This window comes from Plutella xylostella, chromosome 6 (genome assembly GCF_932276165.1).
Source record: "Plutella xylostella chromosome 6, ilPluXylo3.1, whole genome shotgun sequence".
NCBI lineage: Eukaryota > Metazoa > Arthropoda > Insecta > Lepidoptera > Plutellidae > Plutella > Plutella xylostella.
The window spans coordinates 2,050,564-2,074,366 of NC_063986.1; the positions used below are offsets into that span (position 1 = coordinate 2,050,564).

At 36.0% G+C, this 23,803-nt stretch overlaps 5 protein-coding genes across 7 annotated transcripts; 2 read left to right on the plus strand and 3 right to left on the minus strand.

Moving 5' to 3' along the window:
- Positions 1 to 700: 700 nt before the first annotated feature.
- LOC119694148 (vacuolar protein sorting-associated protein 4) lies at positions 701 to 3,869 on the minus strand. Its single transcript, XM_038119887.2, has 2 exons — positions 3,715 to 3,869; positions 701 to 3,269 (listed from the first exon to the last, which is right to left on the minus strand). The coding sequence occupies exon 2, from the start codon at positions 3,252 to 3,254 to the stop codon at positions 1,932 to 1,934; it is 1,323 nt and encodes a 440-aa protein (XP_037975815.1). The 5' UTR covers positions 3,255 to 3,269; positions 3,715 to 3,869; the 3' UTR covers positions 701 to 1,931.
- A 6,759-nt stretch (positions 3,870 to 10,628) lies between these two features.
- On the plus strand, positions 10,629 to 12,380 carry LOC125488661. Its single transcript, XM_048621804.1, has 2 exons — positions 10,629 to 11,952; positions 12,370 to 12,380. The coding sequence occupies exons 1-2, from the start codon at positions 10,851 to 10,853 to the stop codon at positions 12,378 to 12,380; spliced, it is 1,113 nt and encodes a 370-aa protein (XP_048477761.1). The 5' UTR covers positions 10,629 to 10,850.
- A 213-nt stretch (positions 12,381 to 12,593) lies between these two features.
- On the minus strand, positions 12,594 to 17,067 carry LOC105385185 (putative peptidyl-tRNA hydrolase PTRHD1). The gene is made up of 2 exons (XM_011555523.3): positions 16,716 to 17,067; positions 12,594 to 12,812 (listed from the first exon to the last, which is right to left on the minus strand). Exons 1-2 carry the CDS (start codon positions 16,902 to 16,904, stop codon positions 12,612 to 12,614), a joined length of 390 nt encoding a protein of 129 aa, XP_011553825.2. The 5' UTR covers positions 16,905 to 17,067; the 3' UTR covers positions 12,594 to 12,611.
- A 569-nt stretch (positions 17,068 to 17,636) lies between these two features.
- LOC105385175 (U6 snRNA-associated Sm-like protein LSm8) lies at positions 17,637 to 18,125 on the plus strand. The gene has a single exon (XM_011555511.3). The coding sequence runs from the start codon at positions 17,781 to 17,783 to the stop codon at positions 18,069 to 18,071; it is 291 nt and encodes a 96-aa protein (XP_011553813.2). The 5' UTR covers positions 17,637 to 17,780; the 3' UTR covers positions 18,072 to 18,125.
- A 176-nt stretch (positions 18,126 to 18,301) lies between these two features.
- On the minus strand, positions 18,302 to 23,783 carry LOC105385159 (probable mitochondrial glutathione transporter SLC25A40). Of its 3 annotated transcripts, none has more exons than XM_048621549.1 (9): positions 23,583 to 23,783; positions 23,330 to 23,487; positions 22,869 to 23,031; positions 22,506 to 22,628; positions 22,190 to 22,288; positions 21,967 to 22,073; positions 21,748 to 21,829; positions 19,666 to 19,901; positions 18,302 to 19,061 (listed from the first exon to the last, which is right to left on the minus strand). In XM_048621549.1, the coding sequence occupies exons 1-8, from the start codon at positions 23,671 to 23,673 to the stop codon at positions 19,690 to 19,692; spliced, it is 1,035 nt and encodes a 344-aa protein (XP_048477506.1). In that variant the 5' UTR covers positions 23,674 to 23,783; the 3' UTR covers positions 18,302 to 19,061; positions 19,666 to 19,689. The 3 variants fall into 3 exon arrangements, with proteins under 3 accessions (XP_048477506.1, XP_011553802.2, XP_011553794.2); XM_011555500.3 differs by having other exon boundaries at positions 19,661 to 19,901; XM_011555492.3 differs by having other exon boundaries at positions 19,694 to 19,901; positions 23,583 to 23,782.
- Between the last annotated feature and the right edge of the window lie 20 nt (positions 23,784 to 23,803).

Consider the following 23,803-nt stretch of genomic DNA (forward strand, 5'->3'; position numbering starts at 1 on the left):
CTAGCTGTTAGGATAGGCGTATGGCATATAGGTATGCCAAGAAGTGGAAGATTAAGGGCTTATGATGATAATGATTGTGAGAATAAAAAGAGATAATTCGGCGCAGCAATGCAGCTTTACCTAACCCATGGATTAGATGTCTCATGCCAAGGAGGACTCCTTGGGACTGTAGGACAAGGAACATAGTAGGTACCATAGAATAACGAGTACTTGTACTTGTTATTCTATGGTAGGTACTCTCTACTGATTTTATTCAGTAAGTACCTACTCCCTATCTCTCTACGTGAGAGTACTGTGCGGGGATTAAAAGATTTTATAGTAACAAAATAATAATGTTATGGACATTGGCAAAACGACGTAGCCATCACATCGAGTAGTTTGTAAGGCTTGCACTAGATGTCGCTACTGGTGTTTTTAAAAGCTTGATTCAGTAACCCCCTTATTCAAAGGAAAGTTACAGAACGTTTTAGCTATTGAACTGTTTTGTCCCTCTCAGTCAAGGAACAGTTTTTTTTTTCACAAATTTCTAATATGTTTGAAAACAGGCATCGTTTTTTACCATGGAAGTAACAAGTATCTACTACATAATTACTTCCATGCTTTTTTACCATACCTACGGTTTGAAGTTTGTCTCCATTGATTATTAATTATTGTGTGAGATCATTTATCGTCAGACCCGTAAAAATCAGAACATTTAAGATTCGATACTCAATAAAACTTTATTACAATATCTTAAATAACAAAGCAGAAATTACACAAGATTAACCTGTATAATAATAACACTATTAATTTTACAAAATGAATTTCAGATACAACACTTTATAGTAATATAATTATTCAACATAGGCTCTTAAAACCTATGCAAACTTATACAAAAGATTTTAGTTGATAACATTAATACATTATTATGGTTAGTAAGTGGAAATAATTAAATTCAATTGAAAAATGCAATCGTATCGTTTTGCCAAAACATATCACATTAAAATCACAATTTTATTTCAGAACTCAAGTAATATCTACACTGACTTTACAAAATCGGGGTGCCGTCATTTCTAGTCGAGTAATTAAAATCCAAAGGTATTTTAGGGTTGAGCCACTGTCTAGCCTGTAGGGGATAGTGTTTTGGTACTCATTAGAAGAGGGTTTTATATTAATTCGTAAGCATACAAATTATAATATGTATAAAAGAAACCTTAATTTATGTCCTAAGATAAAATCAAGTAAGTAAATTGTAATATTATGTAACATATACAAATTGTTGCAAAAATGTATTGTAAGCCGAATGGGTGCATACAATCTGTTTTTAAATAAAGTTTACTGGTCATCAATTCTTAAAAAATGCAGGGTCTTTAAGAATTTTCAAAAGCCGTAATAAATCTTTAATATTAAACAATGTGTAGGTAACCCCTTGAATTACTATACAATTACTGCAACGCTTTACATCAAATACAGAGATAATATTTTGTTGGTAGTGTAATGTAGGCACAATAATGTGGAATCAAGCTGTGTCCTACCCTAATATACATACAGGTACACAAGTTATGCTGAATTTAAGTAAGTCTAAGATTTTTACACAATTTTATTATCTAAAACATTAATGAAGGCAAATTGGTGTACCTAAATATTAAACAGGGGAAACTGGTGACCTAGGCATCTGACAGATGCTATAAATTTACAAGCTGATAGGTACTGTGTTTCGTATAATACACATATTGCTTGAAAAAGGAATAAATTACATAAGACAGGCGTATTAATTTGACTCTAACTAGGTACTTTTCCTGCAGTTCAGTCCTGCAAGCTAGGTGGAACAGGCAGTTCAACTGTTATAATTCTTACAAAAATAAAAATTTCCATCTGACAATATTCTAAACGTAACTGTAGGCTATCAATCGCTAATCTTAAATTCTCATCATTTGCGACAATAATACACTTTAGCCCTCCTGTCCAAAGTCTTCCATGAACTTTCTGAGCTTAATCATATCATCATCATTGACAGTGGGCTTGGATGTGGCCAGAGATCTCAGCATATCTGACATAGTAACTGGTGGTTCACCCAGCTTGTCACTTGGTACATCAATCCATGTCATTTCTATAGCTCCTGGATCACCAGGCGAACATGGCGCCAACAGATCATTGACAATAAGCTCCGGGTTGGTAGGACTTGGTCCTGTTATTCGTTTGAAATGAGTAGCTGACTGCACTTTGCGTACTGGCTGCATAAGGGCATCACGGACCACAATACTGATATCAGCTCCAGAATATCCCTTTGTCTTGCTAGCTAACACCTTCAGATCTTGCTCTGACAACTGGTGCCTTGTGTTTCCAAGGTGAAGCTTCAACATATCGAGTCGGGCATGCTCTTCGGGCAGGGCAATGTAGATACGCTTCTCAAATCTTCTCCGGATAGCTGAGTCCAGTACCCACGGGATATTGGTAGCTCCAAGCACCAAGACACCATCCATATCATTTCCAACTCCCTGCATTTGGACAAGGAATTCAGTTTTGATCCTCCTGGCCGACTCAGACTCGTTGTCAGATCGTGATGAGCACAGGGAGTCTATTTCATCAATGAATATGATACTTGGCTTGTGTTGGCGTGCAAGATCAAATAAGTTCTTCACAAGTTTCTCTGACTCACCAAGCCACTTGGAGACAAGGTCTGAGGATGACACAGAGAAGAATGTGGAGTTGTTGGCTTCGGTAGCTACAGCCTTGGCGAGGTATGACTTACCAGTACCAGGTGGTCCAAACAGAAGGATGCCCTTCCAGGGTATTCTCTTGCCTGTGAATAAATGCGGGAACTTAATAGGTAGGATGACAGCCTCTTTCAAGGCTTCCTTAGCAGCTTCTAGACCTGCAACATCGCTCCACTTGACATGTGGTTTCTCAATGATAATGGCGCCCTCTAGTTTACCCTGTAGCTTCTTCTTCTCTGGATCATCAGAGTCACTGTCGCTGTCACTCTTCTTGTCTTCGCTCTTGGAGTTGGATTCACCGTCTTTTACTGGCTTCTTCTTCTTGTCCTTCTTGAGGTATTCCTTCAGCTTTTCTGCTCTGTCTAAGTACTGCAAGCATTTAGCCCGGATGCTTTCTTTAGCCCTCTCCCCCTGGGCCTCGTACTTCACAGCATGGAGGAAGTATTCAACCCCGTGCTCATAGAGGCGTAGTGCCTCAGCATAGTTCTTGTTCTTATCTTCTTCTGTGGCCTTGGTCACCAAATCAATCGCCTTTTGAAGTGTATTAGATGAAGCCATCTTTTAGCAGGTAATCTGGAAATGTTAAAATTGAAACATGTTTAATTATTCTTTCCAAGTGTTATGAAATGATTCACATAAAAAGTAGATTAAGTGTTGATTTCTATGCCAAATGCATGTAATTAATACAATTTTGCCTGATTGTCTGTTTACAAATAATAACAAAGTGAAGGCCCATCGAAATCCTTGCAAATAGGTAATGGACTGACTCATCTATGTATTAACAAGCAAGATACCTCGTTAAAGGTATTGTTCCCGACAGTAATAGTCCGGGTGAATATAATTCAACTGTAATCGTTTTAATTAAAACGGCATTTGAATGATCCTGTAGTAAATTAATCAACAAATAACAAAAAATATAAATGGACGCCCATTCTTACTTCCAAATCGAACAACAGGAAAATGAACACCCATAATATGACTAGAGCAGTTTTTAATGAATACTCGTTAATGTACTTACCATGAATGTTAGCAGGATTGAAAATTTACTTGAATAAGGTCCTAAATAAGACGTAAAACCGATATTTTATCCAAAAAATTGTTAAATTAAAGCAAAATCCACCAAGAATTCCGTATTTGTCAATGTCAGTTGTCATCTGCTTGTCAAAATCCAATGACGTAAGCCGAGTTCAGGGTGACCATCTGAAAAAAATAATTTATATACTGATGGCGAAGGCTCGAAGTCGAAGAGGGTCGATGAGCGTGACGGTGATGATTAAGACGATGTGTAGAGATTTGCGTAATAATAGTAAGTATATTGAATAGTATTTTACAAGATATGAGATATAAGAATTATGTATTAGAATTAGTAATTAATAAAATGTGGTATGAATTTCTTCGTGTTGTTATTTGTATGTGATTGACATAAGTATTTCTTCTTCAGCTGAAGCGCCGGGCATAGAGCCCGACGCTCGTAATAATGTCTGTCTTCAACATGGTCCCCCCCTTGGAACGGTCTGTTCCAAGAGTGGAAGAGGGCACAACCGGTTGTACGCTCTTCTGAGCGTCCCGGCCCTCGTGATCACATCTGCCACTCTATTGACCCCGTCCGTGCCCGGGGATACTGCAGTGACTCTGCCTAGCAGCCATCGATTTGGGGGTAGTCGATCGTCCTTCACTAGCACAAGTTCCCCTGTTTGTGGCTGCTCTCCAATTGTGCGCCATTTGTTCCTGGTTTGTATGATAGTTGAGTCTTGACACTAAGGTGCTCTTGTGCATCTACTCGGCGACCTTGATGAGGATCTTCATGCGTTAGCTTGACTCTCCAATAATGAGTGATGACCGAACTCCGATGACCTTCTCCTTCCTTGTGAATGAATGTTGACGGGTTGTTCTCAATCGCGTCCCTCGACTTGGTCTCGCCGATCTGGTTGTATAGCCAGATCCGGCTCGAAAATGATGGCGAAGGCTCGAAGTCGAAGAGGGTCGATGAGCGTGACGGTGATGATTAAGACGATGTGTAGAGATTTGCGTAATAATAGTAAGTATATTGAATAGTATTTTACAAGATATGAGATATAAGAATTATGTATTAGAATTAGTAATTAATAAAATGTGGTATGAATTTCTTCGTGTTGTTATTTGTATGTGATTGACATAAGTATTTCTTCTTCAGCTGAAGCGCCGGGCATAGAGCCCGACGCTCGTAATAATGTCTGTCTTCAACATATACTCTGTGTACTGATATATTCGTTATCGTTATACTTTCAATCCGTTTTGTTTAATTCAGAGACCCTAGTGGAAGATTTTCTTACCGTTCAAGCAGCAGTGATAAATAATGCTTTGTTTAACGCGAAAGAGTTTCCCAGCAGTAAATGGGGTAAGTAATACGAGGTATAAAAACGAATGGTATAACATTTACAAGGTATACGCCCATATTATATAAATTTATTAAGTATAACGTTCACTGTGTATAACAAACGGAAGATATAATTACTAAATATATAATTTCGTAAAGGATAACGTTCAAAAAGTATAATTTCAATTGATATATCGATTAAAATGTATAACGTTCATAATAAATAACGTTTATAACATATATTACTCAACGGATATAATATCATTATGTATAAATGAACAAAAAAAAAAAAATTATTGGGGCTATGTTGGGAGACGCTCCGCTCCGCTTCGCTGCGCTCCGCTTTGGTTTCGACGAACATGTGCACCTAACACGCTCCTCCTCGCTTTGCTCGTCGTCGCACCTATCTTTAGGTTTTGGTACTAGGGGGTGTCACAGCGTTATTGTTATTGAAGCTATATTGGAAGACGCTCCGCTCCGCTGCGCTGCGCTCCGCTTTGGTTTCGACGAACATGTGCACCTAACACCTAATCTTTAGATTTTGGTGCTAGGGGGTTTGACGGCGTTAGGTAATTAAACACAGATTATGTGATATGAGAAGAACTTTATACAAAATGATAGTATATATTTTAATTGATATACCTACGTAATGTATGTTATACGAATTGATATTAGTCCTCGTGAGTGTTAGTTATTTTGATCTTATATGAAATGTACGTTATGCCAATTGAATCTTATACCTTATGAAAATATAGATGTTGTTGTTATACGTAACGTTCATTATATGTTGTGAACGTTATTAATGTGAAATTATACATTTCGTTTTTATACTTCGCAATACGCACCCCAGTAAATGAGCTAAACTCCAACCCCCTTATTCATAGAAAAGTTACAATACGTTTTAACTAATAAACTGTTTTGTCCCTCTCTGTCAAAGAACAAATTGTTCTTTGTCGGAGAGGGACAAAACAGTTTATTAGTTAAAACGTATTGTAACTTTTCTATGAATAAGGGGGCAAGTCTTTACAACCTTCACGATTTATTCCTGTATAATAGCTACTTACTTAACCTACGTATCGTACCTACCTACATTTATTTTCATTTACCTGCAGTCGGTAAACAGGTATTAGGTACTGACTATTCTAAATCTTACTTAGGTACGTAGTGCTACATATTATTTAGTAGATATTACTCGATTATTATTGTCTGGTTTCCTGAGATTTAGTTTGGGGACGCATGGTACTAAGCCTTTCAAAGTAATAACCCAGTGCAGATTGCAGGGGCCATAAGGCAAACGGCATGCAAACGGTCATCCAGGTTAGTTGCCGTCCAGCTTTTTTGCCGTAATGCCCTCTTATCCCAGTTTGTAGCTTACAAGAGCGTACAATACATTAGGACTGACACAATTTGGAAATAAGTGTGTTTCCCGCCGAGTTATGAAGCTCACAAAGAGGAAAGCTTTACAGTAGATACTGTGCGCTGTACCTATACCTAGACCTTTATTTATATTAACGGTAAGGTTAGATCTAAAGGTATTCAACTAATTGAGGTTTATCATTATTCATTACAAAACGGTACCGACCTAAATGAAACATGATAATAAGTCTCCTCTCCTCGCCTTCCGTTTGCAATTGACAACCGCCTTGAGCGGTACGGCAACTCGGATGTAAGAACACTACTTAAACTTACTTTACCTACATATTTCCCACACCTATACAATACTAATAGGCACTTATCTCCTCGGAAAGGAGCGGTGTGGTAGCTCAGTTGGGTAAGCGCCCGCTTCTCACGCCAGAGATGCGGGTTCGAATCCCGGCGCTGACATGTAGGTACCAATGAGTTCTTTGAATTTAAGTACAATGTATACCATCGCTCCTACGGTGAAGGAAAACATCGTGACGAAACCTGCATATCTATATTTAGCACATCTAGATATGTGAACCCGCAGTGGACCAGCGTGGTGTGGTGGGACCAGTTTAGACCTTGGGGATATGCATAACGGTTCCATTCGAGAGAGCCAGGTGCAGGTAATTACACCCCCACAGAGATTATAATAGAATACCCATCTTCTCCATACGAGCTTAATGGACTTTAACACAGCTAAGCGCTTGTAGTTGTACTTACCTATCAATCAAAACTTGTTATAGTGGTTAAGCATGCAATGAAATATCTAACAAAATAATGTGATAGTAGGCTACATATGAACGCCATTTATGTTGTTAGCGATATAATTGAGAATAGGATTCCACAAGCGCATTAAAAAACAACTATCATAACCATTGCGCAATAAAGTTGGCCCAATCCGGGACTTTTCACCACGAAAAAAGTTTTTAATTAACTTTTTAAGGCGAAGCGAAGCTCGCGGGATCAGCTGTATATGATATGTGACAGTCTTAGGAGGTGGTACTTCCAAAATGTACAACTTCCCTATTGCCATTAATTTTCTTACCGATTTTAAAATTGAATATTTCTTTATAAGTTGGTGCCCCATCAAAATTTTCCATTATGGCGATAGAGCTGAGCTTAGGAGCTTACATAGGTAGGTACTTTGTAGGAAAGCATCGGTTACAAGGACAGTTTGTTAGTACATTTCGTTTGTTTCAAGGCATCTAATAATATTTAATGAGAAAACAAACGAACCCTATAAGTAAAGGTCCATAAGTAATATTAATACTTACCACCTACATTATATTTAACTACCTATGCCATGGTAACTTACCACACCAGTGAAATGTATGTGGTAACTACAAGTAAATTATATAGGTAGGTACCTACTTACACTACATTTACCGATATAGTGTAAAATGGTTTGGCAAACAACATGCAATGCTGAAGTTATGGTAATGGAAAATAAACAAATTATTTAGATTTTCTATAAAAGCATAAAAGTTCAGTTTACAAGATGAAACAGCATATTCATTTATATCGACAGTCTTGCTGACGATACTTGCTTTTATCGACGTTGCTTGAAGTCACCGTACATATTGTTGTATTTTCAAAACGAAATGTTAAATTACCTAATATTACTCACAATGTTTCATGAAAGCACTTCGATGATTGAATACAAGATTCAGGCCATCATCAACTCCGAAGACTGTGTTAAGAAAATATTAAGAAATAATGTTCTCACAGACGTAATAGTTGTTAATTTTGAAGAGGATTATCTTACTAAATCGATTCATGAAACAATGAAGTACAAAATTTTAAATAGAGGTTTCCTTTCTACTAAACTCGGAAATACAAATGAAGCATATGTGATATACGCTAAAAACTACGACGAAATAAGAAATGGTCTGGATGATCTTGTACGAGACTATTTCTGGAATCCAAGAGCTCATTTCATAATAATTATTGAAGAATTAACCGAAGAAGAAATCATAGATACTTTTAAAGCTCTCCATCATCTATACGTTTTCAGAATTGTACTTGTAATTCTTTTCTACGACACTCCAGTTATTTATACATATGATTTCAGCAAAGCAGATCATTGTAAATTTACATCTTCAGCAATAGATATGGGAAAATGCGAAAAAGAAATGTTTAACCGTAGTCTTAACCAAACATCTCCAAGTACTAAACTACTAATATCACCAGACAGAAGACAAATACCTTATTCAGGTTGTAATGCCACACTTCTCGTGATTCCGTTGATTCCCCATGTTTTCCCAGACACTGCTGACAAGAAGGATAAAATCTACGGATATGAAGAAATCTATTACAAAATTATGAAGGATATGGGGTTCATCAATTTCACCTTTAAATTTCCTGAAGCCAATAGTGTTATAGGTTTGCAGACCAAAAATTACACAGTTACTGGTATGATGAGAAACATCGTAACAGGGTCTCTTTCAGGCATGGTTGGCGGACTTATGGTAGCAAGTGATAGAGTTGGAGTATTTGATTTCGTGTACCCACACAACCAAGATAACCTACTTCTCTTTGTAACCAGAGCCCTTCATTTAGAGAAATGGAAAGTTATACTGATAAGTTTTCAATCTTTAGTTTGGTTTGTTATATCTATAACTTTTTATATAGTTTGTGTGTTTGCAATAGCGTTCAAGGTGTACGGTTCGAAAATTTCAAAAGAACGTTGTCATGTGGTGTTCCTAGTTAGTGGTTATTTCGTTGGTGCGACTCCTAAGACCACGTCTAGTAACGATAAAAGCCGGTTGGTATTAACATCTTGGGCACTGTTTACATGGTTACTAAGTTGTTTTTATTTGAGCAATTTAGCTAGTCTGTTGACTACACCACCGCGATATCCGCAAATCGATACAATCGAAAAAGTTGTAGAGCTGCAATACAAATTTCATGTACTAAAGCGTTCATACGATTATGCTATGGCCACAACTGGTTTCTTTCTGTCTGATCTAATAAGAAGTGTTCCTAGTGAGACTTGCGATACTATATTCCAATGCCTAGAGGATCTTTCTCACGATAGACGTGGGCTAGGTATGGGTGCTGAAGCTTTATATCGCTTTTATGAACCTGCATTTGTTGATAAAAATCTAGAGTCAAAATTTTATGTTTTAACGCCACCCATATTACGTTTATACACGGCCGCTTACTTCAAAAAAGGGTTTCCAGATTTAGAACGCATACGGTTTTTGGAGAGTCAAATCATAGCTGGAGAATTGTACCACAAAGATGTAACTAAAATCCTTTTTAGCAATTACTTAAAGTACTTTTACAATAAAAAATACCGAGACAAAGACGAAGCTTTGAATTTCAAGGACTTAGAAGGTATATTTTATTTACTGCTTTGCGGTTGTTTGGTGTCGTTTATTGTGTTTATGATCGAAGTATTTATTGTAAAGGAAAAAACGCACACACTTTGATGTTATGGAAAATAAAACATAAAAATTGAATTATTTTATATGTAAGTACATACCTATTATCAGAATAGTGCACTTCATAATTAAGATTCACTCTATTAATGTAAGTACCTACTACTACTATCTAAATGAATCCACTATGGAATGTAATTGTGTTTAATTCCAGTAATGGGAAACAAACGATGCCGAGTGCTTTTATTAATAACTGGATATTATTGATGATGTGACGACAAAAGCATAATAATTTACATAAAGTTTAATCACAGTAAGTAAGACACCATAAGCTACTGTTCCAGCATTTATACGCTATCATTTAACGGTGTATGAGACAGTATGTTTTTTAACATCTATCAGGCTCTGATATTTTTATTTTTTTGGCTGGTTGAAATTTTTGCATTGCTTGACATACAAATGGATAGTAATAATAATATGGAGTGTTGTGTTCAAAATATTATAGAAAACAATGTGTTTGGTGATTTGAATGTTATAAATTATCACAATGACGATACGCTATTGAAGGGCATTCACGAGATTCTTGAGCATAAGATTATTGTAAGAGATTTCTATTCAACGAATCTGGAGTTAAAAAACGAGGCATACGTGATATTTACACCAAGTTACGACGAGATCCAAAATGGACTAGACAATTTGATAAGAGATTATTTTTGGAACCCAGAGGCTCCTTTCATAATATACACAAATAAAATAGATCAAAAAGAAATTAAGGATATTTTCCGGAAACTACACTTTCTTTATGTTTTCGATATTGTAATAATCTCGAAAGATTTTCAGAATATATCATCAGTGTTTACATACGACTTCAATAGAAGCGATGAGTGCTCATTTACACCTTCAGCAATTGAAGAAAAATCCTGTGATGAGATAAGAGACTCTAAATTAAAGAACTTTGAACATAATAAATTTACTCAGTCCAAATCTAAGAAACCATATTCAGGTTGCAACATGACATTCCTTATAACACCAGTTATACCATTTACTTTTCCAATAAATCAGAATGCACAGAAGAAACAAGTTGGGTATGAAGAAGTTATCTATACAACAATCAAAGACATGAATTTAATGAATCTTTCATTCATCTATAAACTGAAAAACGATGAACCTATTGGATTTCTTACTGAAAATTACACAGCCACAGGATTGATGAAACTGCTTCAGAATGGCTCCATTAATGGAATATTTGGGGGAATCATTCTATCAAATCAACGAATTGGAATATTCGATTTAGTAGAACCACATTTTTCAGAAAGTTTCGTGGTTGTAGTCCCAAATTCAGGATATCGGGCTAAATGGAGAGCACTTTTTCCAAGTATGATATCGAATGTTTGTTTACTGACGTCATTTTGGTTTATATTTTTTTGTTACTTGTCCATAAAAGTTGATGCATTTGAAATGGCTGGATCTAAAGATGTATTTGTAATTATAATGACTGTGTTCGGATATTTTGTAGGCACAGCAACTAGGTGGGAGATTAAAAAGATTAGAAATAGATTAATGGTTATCTCCTGGATATTTTTCTCCTGGCTACTGAGCTCTTTTTACCAAAGTAACCTATCAAGTGAGTTTACAAAACCACTTCATAATAGAGATATTCAGTCACTACAAGAAGCTAAAAAGGCAAATTACAAATTCCATATCCATTTGCTAAATTATAATTATGCAAAGTCGTCGAAAGACAATTTTATTGCCGAAATCATGCAAAATACCAAACCCGTTATTTGTGAGACTATTCCAGAATGTTTGGATTCTATTGGAAATGATGGCTTTACAATGGTCACAGCTAATAATTTTCATTATTTCAATCCTGAAAATCACTTAGCTGATAAAATGCATGTCATAACGCCCGCGATATCAAGCTTTTACGCCGTCGCATATGTAAAGAAAGGATACCCTGATTTAGAACATCTTAGAACCTTAGTGAAGCGTATTTTATCAGCAAGTCTTCATGAAAAGCAAATGTCAGATATAAGTTACGACTATTTCATTAATAATTTCTATAAAACTAGAAAAGAGAGCAAATATTTTGTATCCTTGAAGCATATGGAAGGTTTGTTTTATTTCCTGTTGTTTAACTACGGAGTTTCCATTATTTTATTTTTATGTGAGCGCATTATAGGTGGATCATTAATAATAAGTATGGTGTAGTCATTATATCTAGTTTTGATATTATATGGTTTGTACATAAGTCATATGTTACTTAAAATTTTACTGTGTTTGGCTTGGTTTGTGTGGTTAGTCGGTAAGTCACTTTAGGCATCATTACATGGTCAACTAATTCAGTATTAATTCTAAGTTACAATATGGTTACAATGTATCGCGTGATGGTTTATTTGACTAGGATCATTAATATGTCGAATCAATTCAAGTACTTCATTATTAAATCTGTACTTACTGTTACCTATATAAAAGACAGTGAAATTGTATTGTAACTAGTTACGAATATGAGACCCATTAACCTACCCAGACACCTACTAGAGTGCCTTGTTTTCAGATTATTAATGAAACATGCTAGTAAATAACGCTGACAATACCGGTTCATTCATATAACTAAACAATATGGGTGAGTGTACATATTTTTTTTCAGAAAATCTATGCAAGTCACGAGACTAAATATTTGGGCTTGGATTTCAACCCGGTACTTTGACCTTGATAATATTAGAGAGTTGATTGTAAAATGATAAAAATTAATTCAATATTGTGGTGTTTTTATTCCTTTGTTTCCTTACCAGCTAATGTTGCCTTATAAAGCTTAAATTTTCCGACAAACTTTTTGACTTCATCCTTGGGATATGGTTTCAGGGCTAAGCACGTTGGGATATTCTCTGGCTGCTCAATCCACAATTTATGAGCTATTGAATTTTCTTGGAGTTTTACTGATAACTTTTTTAGAGATTCTTCATTTGGGACCTAGAAAAAAAGAGATTTAGTAGTACCTACCTATTGCGACCGTACGAAGATTGAGCTAAAATACAAATCATTTAATCACATCGTTATAGGTATTTATCGCGAATCGCGATATTTATCTACATCGTTGATGGTACCGTGCATCCAAGACTGAACAATTTAACAAGCTTCAGACACATAATGCTTGGTTTTTCGATGGTTCGGATCTGCCGACCACACACGTATCGGTATTCGGTATACTTGCACAAGTGAAGACTTGTATACTTGACTTGTGTATATAGGTACCCGTGGGTGATTCTCAAATGACGCGATTTAGGTATGTCCAAGCCATAAAATACATGAAATTGATAGTTTTATACCAGGATGTATTTTTTTTTTAATAATGTATCTTGTTACCGTTTTTATACATTAGTAATGTAATGCATAAATTTATAAAGAAAGCGACAATGATTTTTTAAAACTCAATATCATAAGTTCTTTGGCGCGTCCTTCACTTGATTTTATTTTTAGGTCAAGAAAAACTCACTTTTTAAAGTAAAATAAGCTTATGATTTATATGTTATCATTATAACAGATACTTATGGTAACTGTAAATTAGGTTTTTATTCACTCTTAGGTTTAGTTTTCAAAAATATAACGCATTCAATTTTGTCCGAGAAAAAAAACTAACTTCTTTGGCGTAACGATACCGTCTTCCTACTCCGCGTTTAAACGATCACCGGACATAATCACCATGCGTCCCTCACCCTTCAGTCCCCCACTATCTTCGACCAGGAGTAGAGGAGCGTAAGTTTACGGAGTATGACGAAAATTTTTTTTTTTTTGCGCCATAACGGGTTTTGGTCAGGTAAGTGCCTAATTTCTTCGATTGTTACTTTCATGCTATTATTTGTTTTTGTTGCATACATATTTTTGTCCACGTATGTCTATTCAAACAGTATGCACGTGTCACTAAGAGGTTCCAATTGTACATCAGCTTTCTGTTAAAATAATTTTTAAGTGATGATTTCTAATTTCGTTGGCAATAATTTCTTTGGATTTCTTTGGCATTCTGCGCCAACGAAATTAGTTTTGATACAAAGAAATTAGTATTGAGTATGAAACACCATTAATAACGCTAACTTTATGCATTCAATGTCTATTATGGTTAATTCTCTCATCATCATCATCAGCCAATAATCATCCAATGGACATAGGCCTCTCCCAAGGAGCGCCACAACACTCAGTTCTCGGCCTTCCTCATCCAACTACTACCGGCTACCCGCCTAAGGTCGTCAGTCCAGCGGGCAGGAGGGCGTCCCACGCTGCGGTTTCATATTTTGACAGCTATGTTGGTAACCTTAGTCCTCTGACGGATAACCTAATTTCTGATACGATCCATCAGGTTTCTATGGAGAGCCATAGCACGTTGAGCGACTTTAAATCGGTGGACCAGTCCTACCGTCAGTTTCCACGTCTCAGCACCAAACGTCATCGCTAGCTAGTCTTCAGGCTCTGAGGAATGGACGAGGAGAATATGTGACGAAGTTTCCCGAATGCAGCCCAACCCAGTTGGATGCGCCTTGCAGCCTCCTTGTCCAAGTTGCTTCTGCCTAGCCGAATAGTCTGCCCGAGGTAGACATATTCATGCACAACTTCGATTGTTGCCTCACCAACGACGACCGGCTCCGGTTTCATGTGAGCATTGTACATGACTTTCGTCTTGTCCAAGTTCATACCGAGTCCTACACGTCGGGAAGCAGCATTTAGGCCACTTAGCATCCAGCTAAGTTCCTGCAGAGATTCTGCCATAATAACGATATCGTGCGAAGCGGAGGTGTGACATGTACTCGCCATTTATACATATGCCATGTCATTTCCAGTCCAACGTCTTAAAGACATCCAGTGAATTGGTGAACAGTTTCGGAGATATCACATCCCCCTGTCTCACTCCATGTTTCAGTTGGATGGGTCTTGTCTTGTGGTCCTGTACTTGGACAGTCATAGTAGCGGCATTGTACAGACACCTCAACACCTCGATTCGCAAGGATTCCAAAACTGCTTAGGTCTCGATGTAGTCGAAGGCTTTTTCATAGTCCACAAAGGCTAGATACAGAGGCTGATTATACTCTTCGGTCTTCTGTATAATCTACCTTACTGTGTGGATGTGGTCTATTGTACTAAAGCCTTTTTGAAACCGGGTGCTGAAACTCGTCCAACTTTTGGGCAAGACCATTCATGATAACCCTTGAGAACAGCTTGTATACATGGCTTAAAAGCGAGATCGGTCTATAGTTCTTCAGAAGGGTTTGGTCACCCTTCTGAAGAACTGTAGTTCTCTCTAGAAGCTGGTGTTGACAGCTCCAATTTGGTGCAGTGTAGGATGTAGGGTCGACTTCACCAGACATCTCCTCTCCAGCTTGAAGTTGATATTCAAAGTGCCTCGGAGAAGTCGGTGATCACTCCCAGTTTTAAACCTATTGATCACTGGGACCTCTCTGAATATGTGGCGCTTGTCAGTCATAATGAAGTCTTTTTCGTTTTTCGTCCTACCATCGGGGCTTGCCCATGTCCACTTCCTCTGGGGCCGACTCTCAAAGAAATAATTAATCAGAAAGAAAGCCCCTCCCTTTCCACGAAGTCTACAAGCATTTGCCCTCTCTGGTTTCTGATACCAAAGCCATGATGTCCTACCCTCGATTCGTCGCATTCTTGTACTCCCACTTTGGCGTTGAAGTCCCCCACCACAACGGTGTATTGGGTCCTAGCAGTACACGTGATGCCCTAGAGATATACTCGTATATTACTTCGACTTCTGTGTCAGAGTGTCCCGAGGTTGGTGCATATACCTGTACGACCTTCAAGGAATATATACCTCTCGGTTAGTTTAATTACTAGGTACGCTACCCGATTTGACACACTGCTGATCTCCACTACGTTGTTGACAAGGGTCTTGTTGACGAGGAATCCTACGCCACCTTGGGACAGTTGGTCGCCCTCCTGATGGTAGAACATGTGGCCGGACTCCAGGGTTATCGTGTCCTCGTCCTCGTCCTTTACACTTTTTCATACCGGTGACGCTGCTGCCCATCGCCGGCCTATGGGATTTGGTGTAGCTGTTTTTGGATGGTTATACCACCATCATCCGGTCGCCAGAGCCTCGTCTGTTATTTAGCAGAGTGCACCACGGGCAGGTGAGGTTGGCAATTGGTTCATTCGGATGTTGAGAACCCCTGCACCCTTACGTGATCAGGTAGTTATGTTAAAAACAAATAAAGATATGCGTGATTTTTAGTTTTGTTGTGTATTATTTGCAATCTATTTATACGTTAAAACTAATTTCTTTAAAGTAATTTCTAATTTCTTTGTTCTTAAAACTAACTTCTTTGGGACCTTTTATAATTTCTTTGGTGTGTTTTCTAATTTCATTGGTGCCAATCTAATTTCATTGGCCCAAAATTGTTTAAAATCGCTGTAACTTTGAATCGGCTCGATAGATTTCAGGGCCAATAAGAGATAACTAAAGAGGTCTAAAGCCTCTACAATATGTGGGGTATAATATTCAAACAACATGAAAAAAAAAATGCGCCAAAGAAATTATGCTTTTGGAGCCGTTTTTGGAGAATCACCCCCGTATACCATTAGATTATACCGGTACGTGCTTGGCTGTCATTAGGGAATTAAGATAGGAAGGTAGGTTGTGACTGGATGGATGTTGAATTAGGTAATGATTATGTTATTAGTATAACTACTACAATTTTTGTTATGTTATAGGTTGTATAGTGTAGCGTTCGACACCTAAGAAGCCGGCAGTGGCTGGATGAGGCAGGCTGAGGACAGAGTGTTGTGTTGTGGCGCTTCTTGAGGTCTTTGTCCAGCAGGTGACGATTATAGTCTGATTATAATGTGTGATTTTTAATTATTTACCTCTAGCACTACTTTGTGCATACTATCCAAGTCGTTTAAGTATTGTATCGTTACGTCGTCGTCTTTATGTAGATGTAGCACGGCTGTTGACGCATGGCAGGCTTGTGCTACTAGAGCTCCAATTGACCAGCCCAGTTCTTTCAGCAAATCACTTCTTAGCAAAACATATTGCACTACGGTGTTCGACATTTTAGGTTATGTCTTAATATCTTCACAGCCGACAGTAGGAATTTAAATACTTAATAATGTAAATTTTCTATTAATTAAGTGTAGGTTTAAATTTGATTTTCTATGATGTAAAAATACTTATTTACAATTTCAGATAAAAAAATATTACCTACCACAACAACAAAAAACACTCAAAAAACAGCTGTTTTGATTCCATGGATTCCATACTTTCATAGAGTAGAATCATAGAGCACATGTGGTTTCATAGACATACATAAAACTCAGAATAATAACTACCTTGTGATTTTACCTAAGATGGGTTCACATTATTTGAAGTATTTTTTTATACATAATTTATAATATACCAATACTAGCCTTATCTAGTTCTTTGAGTGGTGGTGGAAGCTCAGTCAAGTTAGTGCGCGCTTCTCCCGTCAGAGAAGTCGGATTGAATGCCAGTGCCGGTGCTGGTGATGCATGTTGATGTTACCAATGATGATGAGTTTGATATAATATAATGGTACAAAAATGTATAGTTGTATACCATCGCCCTTACGGTGAAGTAAACCTGCATATCTAGATTTAGCACATTCCACCAACCCGCAGGTACTTCTTCTAAGCAGTTTCGACCTTGGGATTATGCGCAATGTGCGCAAAGGTTTTTGATGTGCTTGCATGTCCGATAGCTTAGAGTTCGTCTGATAGTGAATAGGTGATAATACTCTGTGAAAACGTCAAAATAGTCTGTTCTGTGTTGAGTTCATCATTAATATTTTGTTTGGTTTGTGTTTTACAAGCCGATTCTTGATTTCATTGATAAAGGTCGGAATACCTACCTACCTTGGCATTCAAAGCCAGTGAAATTTAACACAATCAAACTTTAATTCACCAAGCACCATGGCGTCTGGATTAGAAAACTACGTGAACCAAACAGTGTCCGTGATAACTTCGGACGGCCGCAATTTTATTGGAACTCTGAAGGGTTTTGATCAAACTATCAATATAATATTGGATGAATCACACGAAAGAGTGTTTTCCTCGTCGACTGGAATAGCGCAAGTGGTACTAGGACTTCATATCATCCGAGGAGACAATGTAGCAATTGTGGGACAAATTGATGAATCTATCGATAGCAGGTTGGATCTTGGGAATATAAAGGCTGAACCTCTTGGAGCTATAGTTCACTGATGTTATATTAATCTATTTATAAGCTTTAATTAATAAACAAATTTGTATAAATTTCTTCTTGTCTGTTTTTGAGGTTAGGAATACTGCAGCCCGAGTATGAAAATGTTTACACATTTATATTGTCGTTCTTAGCACCAAACTCAAACTTGTGCGTCTTATTTGTAGATAATTTGAACATAACTAGGTGCTTTATTGACAAAGTTACTTAAAGTAGCTAGTTTAAATAATACAAAAAATATATTTATTTACATTTTAAATTTATTTTTGTAGTTAAGTAAATATCAACTAATATTTCCAACTGATAGAATATGATTAAATCTACCATTTAATAATAATATACAACATAGCATTAACAATGAAATTAAATTCCATAAATAAATCATATCCCTCAAAACAGAACTGTTGAGTAAACTGCCTATGTTCTACAAGCTAACTAAAGTTAAAGTTAAATGTTTAAAGCACTTAAATGGATGTCAAAAATTTATAAAGATGAGAATGTCCATGTAGATTTTTTTTTAATTGCCTGGTTAGGGTTTACAAAGGATATCACAACATCTATTATATATATTAGTGCTAATAGGACTGATTATAATAATATTAACAGTCCGTGGATCGTAAAACTCAGATAGTAGCAGGTAATATACAGTTTGGTTATCCACACAATGGTCAACATACCATTCATCAAAAAGTCATTCATAAAGTAGACTAAATTTTGATTGGAAGAATGTAATAATTTATTACTTTCACCCTTGAAGTAAAACAAATCAATCCTATTATGACAAGTGTAATAGATGCATTAACTTTCTTGTTGTCAATGAATATTTCTTTACATTTCAGTAAAATGTGTCTCACTATAACTAATTCTTAAATTTACCTATGTGTCATTAATCAAAATATTTTTTAAGATACTTATTGTAAAATTTGGTAACATCTTTCTAAGAATATTCTGAGGTATTTGCTGCATTACTTAATATTAGCAGTTCTTGATGCCTGAAAACAAAAGAAAATATATTGTAGCAAGTATTAACACATTGGAATTAATATGGGCACTAATTAATGTATGATAGATAAGTGAATGAAGAAGGTATTTAATAGTAAATTCACACTGGTGAACTATATCAAGCTTTTATATATCTAAAAAGATGAAAAATAATAATGTAGGTACATAGCTTATAAACACAAAAACACTACAGAACCAATTTCAAATATACTTTCTCCATTGTTATGCTACATTATCTCTAAGGCTACTGATTATCCCAGAAATCCCATGCCATATAAAAGGCGATGCAAAGGTTGCGTGGAAAATCTGAAAGGTAGTATTCTATAGATAGTGTACCTCAACATGCAATAAATTTTTCATTGAAAATCCTTCATTTACTTCTTTTCATTATTTCAAGTTCAATACCCAGTCTGTAATCAAATCCAATGGCTTTGGCTAGGTATTTTTGCATAAATTGTACAATACGGTATTGCAAACTATGAAAAATTGCTATGACCATATAACTAATTATCCCATAATTATGTTAAGTATATTTATACCTTCACCATTATACCCTTAACAAACAAAAAAACAACAAATTCAGTCTAACCTTACTATCCGTAACTGGCAAAAAAAATATCACCTTTGCATTTTCTCCTTATACTTTTGGCTGTTGTATTGTTGGAAGAACTGTTTCCCGTACTCAAACGTTGAGATCATGATGGCACACGCTGGTGCCACCTTGAATATTCTGGGAAGAAGACCCGTGAATAGGCCTTTGAAGCCGTTGTTCCTTACTATCGCTTTCACTGTGCTTTTTGTGTCCGAAGCCCTTTGACCCCTCCGTCCATCTGAAAGTAGAAATAAGTTAATAATAAATATGTGGGGACATCTCACACACGGCCATCCGACCCCAAGCTAGGTAGAACCTGTGTTATGGGTGTCGGACAGCTGATATATCTACACAAATACATAGATAGAAGTTGGTAAGATTTTTTTACAGATTTAAAGGCAACCATAGCGCAAAGATTATTCGTGCAGCTCAGTGTAAGGTGCATAATTGGCCATGCTACCAATTTATGATATGTATTTTTAGGGTTCCGTAGCCAAAATGGCAAAAACGGAACCCTTATAGTTTCGTCATGTCCGTCTGTCCGTCTGTCCGTCTGTCACAGCCGATTTACTCGGAAACTATAAGTACTACAGTGATGAAATTTGATGGGAATATGTGTTGTATGAACCGCTACAAAAATATGACACTAAATAGTAAAAAAAAGAATTGGGGGTGGGGCCCCCCATACATGTAACTGAGGGATGAAATTTTTTTTTTCGATGTACATACCCGTGTGGGGTATCAATGGAAAGGTCTTTTAAAATGATATAAAGTTTTCTAAAAAACATTTTTCTTAAAGTGAACGGTTTTTGAGATATCAGCTCTCAAAGTCGTAAAAAGTATGTCCCCCCCCCCTCTATTTTTATAACTACGGGGTATAAAATTCTAAAAAAAATAGAGGTGATGCATGCTAATTAACTCTTTCAACGATTTTTGGTTTGATCAAAGTATCTCTTATAGTTTTTGAGATAGGTTGTTTTAACTGTAATTTTGCTGCTACGGATCCCTTTGTGCGCGAGCCCGACTCGCACTTGGCCGGTTTTTTTTATAATTTATTTTGAAAATATAGACCATTTTAAGAAACTAATTTCGTTATTTTTGATTTTTATTCATTACAACTATTTTTAATATAATTTTAAAATTTGGCCGGCTGAATGGATGTATGACGTCACAGAACGTACTAAAATATTGGTGCCTTTGCCTGCGCCACAAAAAAAGCAAGTGTCACTTAACGTCAGTGAGGTAGAATGTCATTGTCATCTGTCATCTAACTCTTAACCTACAAATAATACTCTGTGAAGCAATAATACTCACTGAAGAAATACTATCTCTTTTCTTGTTGTCATCGTAGTATCCACTGGTTATTATTTATTCGTAGTAGAGATTCAAAACAAGGTAGAAAATAAATAAATTAAATCAATAAAGAGAAATAAACACACGGGCACCTACTCTGTGCACACGGGTGACACGGGCTGTGAGGTTCACAGAGTACATGAGGTTTGCGTTTATTGACGTTTGACGTTTACTTTTGTTTTGTAGGCAAATGCATTCTGTGCATATATCCTAATCAGTATGTATATTATACTCTATGATCCTAATGTGACGTCATAGAAAGGACAAATGAAGGTTATTAGTTTTTATTGAATAATTAAAAAAATAGAGATTTAATTTAAAATCTGATGACCAGAAATTGTACTGGAAGCATATTCCTCGAAACGGTTTTGATTCTTGCATTTCATTCTTGTTCAAAAAGTTAGCATGGCCAATTACTTTTAATTACTGACATCTTAATTACTTTAAAATAATAATAACATCTGATATCATAATTATTTGTAAAATTATAAAATGTAAGGCCAGTTTTTGTAAAATAGGACTACTATAATATTCGTACTCCAAGCCAATCTTCTTTCTTTACGTAAGAATCGTAAGATCATTGAGTTTCTGCCTCATTCAAAAAAAATAACAAATAATGATAATGCATATTATCATCCAATGATAATATAATCAGTGGAATAAAAAATACTACATTGGTTTTGTTGCATTAAAAATAAAGTATGTGATAATAGGGCAGAAGGTCAACTTACTAGTGTAAATTTCCTTTTCACCTAACTCTATTTGCTGGTGAGTTTTTACCACATCAAATGGTAATGTTATAAATGCTGCTATCTGAAATTAAAAAAATACATTTAAATGTTTATGTTTGGTCAAATAACTAGCTTTTTGGATAAGTATAATAATATAAAAGATTTAAGTTAGCTGGACATAATCATATCATAACATAAAAAAGTTTTACATGTACTTACACTGCCAGCAACCGAACCGCAGAAGAAATTAAACATAAAACTATTCTTTTCTGATTCTGGTTTGTTCAATGCCTTTTTGACTGTTTCAAAAGTTGTCCAATAAATACCTGAAGTGAAAGTAAATAAGTATATTAGTTGCAGGTAAAGGTGAGTAACAAAGTAGTAAAACTGATTTTGTATGTATGTTTTTCTCCTGAATAAAAATACCATTACTTAATTTTACCTGAAAATGGTACATCTCTCAGTAAAGTAGGTCCAAGTCCTCTGAACAACCCTTTGTAGCCTTCATGTTTTACCACTGTTTTTAGAGCAGCATTTATTTCTGAAAATCCAAATTAAATAATCCATAAATTATAGCAGCCACTGAGACCACACTAGCATAATTCCATACCAGACATACATCATCATTCTTGCCAATCCTCCATGGCTTTGGGTGTCTGGTTGTCACAAACATTGTCATTTTCGTGAGATGCACAGAGATCAGACATATTGTGTGCTATGCACATAAAACATTAATCAATAAAACGAAATATATTTACCAGCATATGTCAGCTTCTTTGATTGCATTTTTGTTCTGATAAGTTCTAAAGGGCTTACAATTGAGACGGCTATTGTTCTGGCTGTGGCACCACTCAGTAGAGGAATCCACATTGGTTGATTCACTACAAAGAATAGTTAAAAAGGTATCAGATAAGGGTTACCTGGTTTGGGAGTCAGGGTTTTCATTCTTTGTATTTACTCTGTTTGAATCAAATAAAGTTTATTATTTGGATTAGAAAAATATTAAAATCCAAAATTATTTCAATTAATAATCATAAGGAGAACAAAATAACTTGGATAAGGGACAAGACAAGACATTAAAATATTAATTAGAGTCTAATTAGCATAACAGCTGCACTTACTATTTCCTGTGACACTATTGTACTTTGTTTTCATTTTGTACCGCAGCTGTTCATATGTTACAAAGTAAATAACGGTGCATGGCACTGCAAGTACAAGTGTTGGACTGAGACCCGACCACAGAGCCGGCACCCCTTCCAACTTAGATATCTTGTAGAAAGCATCCTGGAAGTTACAACTATTTAGAACTCAGCATCATTACTGTGGACATAATAAATTTTAATTGTTTAATTTCAAGTAGTGTATTTGTGTAGCCTGGCTAGAATCTTGCTATTTTGTGTATTGCTTAAGTACTAAAAGATAAAATCTGATAAAGATAGAATGTTTATTGCAGAATAACAAAGTAGACATGATTGTTAAATGATTATATGCCTGTTTTTTATAAATAAATAAACATAATAAAAAATACTTTCTCTTTTTTTTTGTAACTAGGTAGTAAGCACTATTACAATAATATACTTACAAATGTGCCGGTAAAATGTGTTCTCTTCGGGACCCACCCAGTCTCTCCACAAGGACATAAGTGCTCCATCAAACCATTGCAATACAAATAGCATTTATTAGAATGTAATGCCTTTTGTTGCGCCTGTAACCTTATTTTAACCACGTCCAGTGGTGTCACTGTAAGTAAAAAATATCCAAGGTTAGATCACATTGTTAAACATTACATTACTAATGACTAATAAGCAAGGTTGGATATCGAAGTTGTAACTTACTAAATAATGAGGTTATAAGTGCACCGGTACATGCTGATAAACTCTGTTGGAATGGGGTGATACGAAAACGCGCGTCGTCTTCACGAATCATGTTAAATTATAATTGTGGTGCAATAATATTTAATTACTTCCACATCCAAAAAAGCAAAAATACTTTATATTTTTTTCCCAACTTGAGATTTCTACAAAATGTCAAAGTCAAAAATGTCAAAATACTCGAA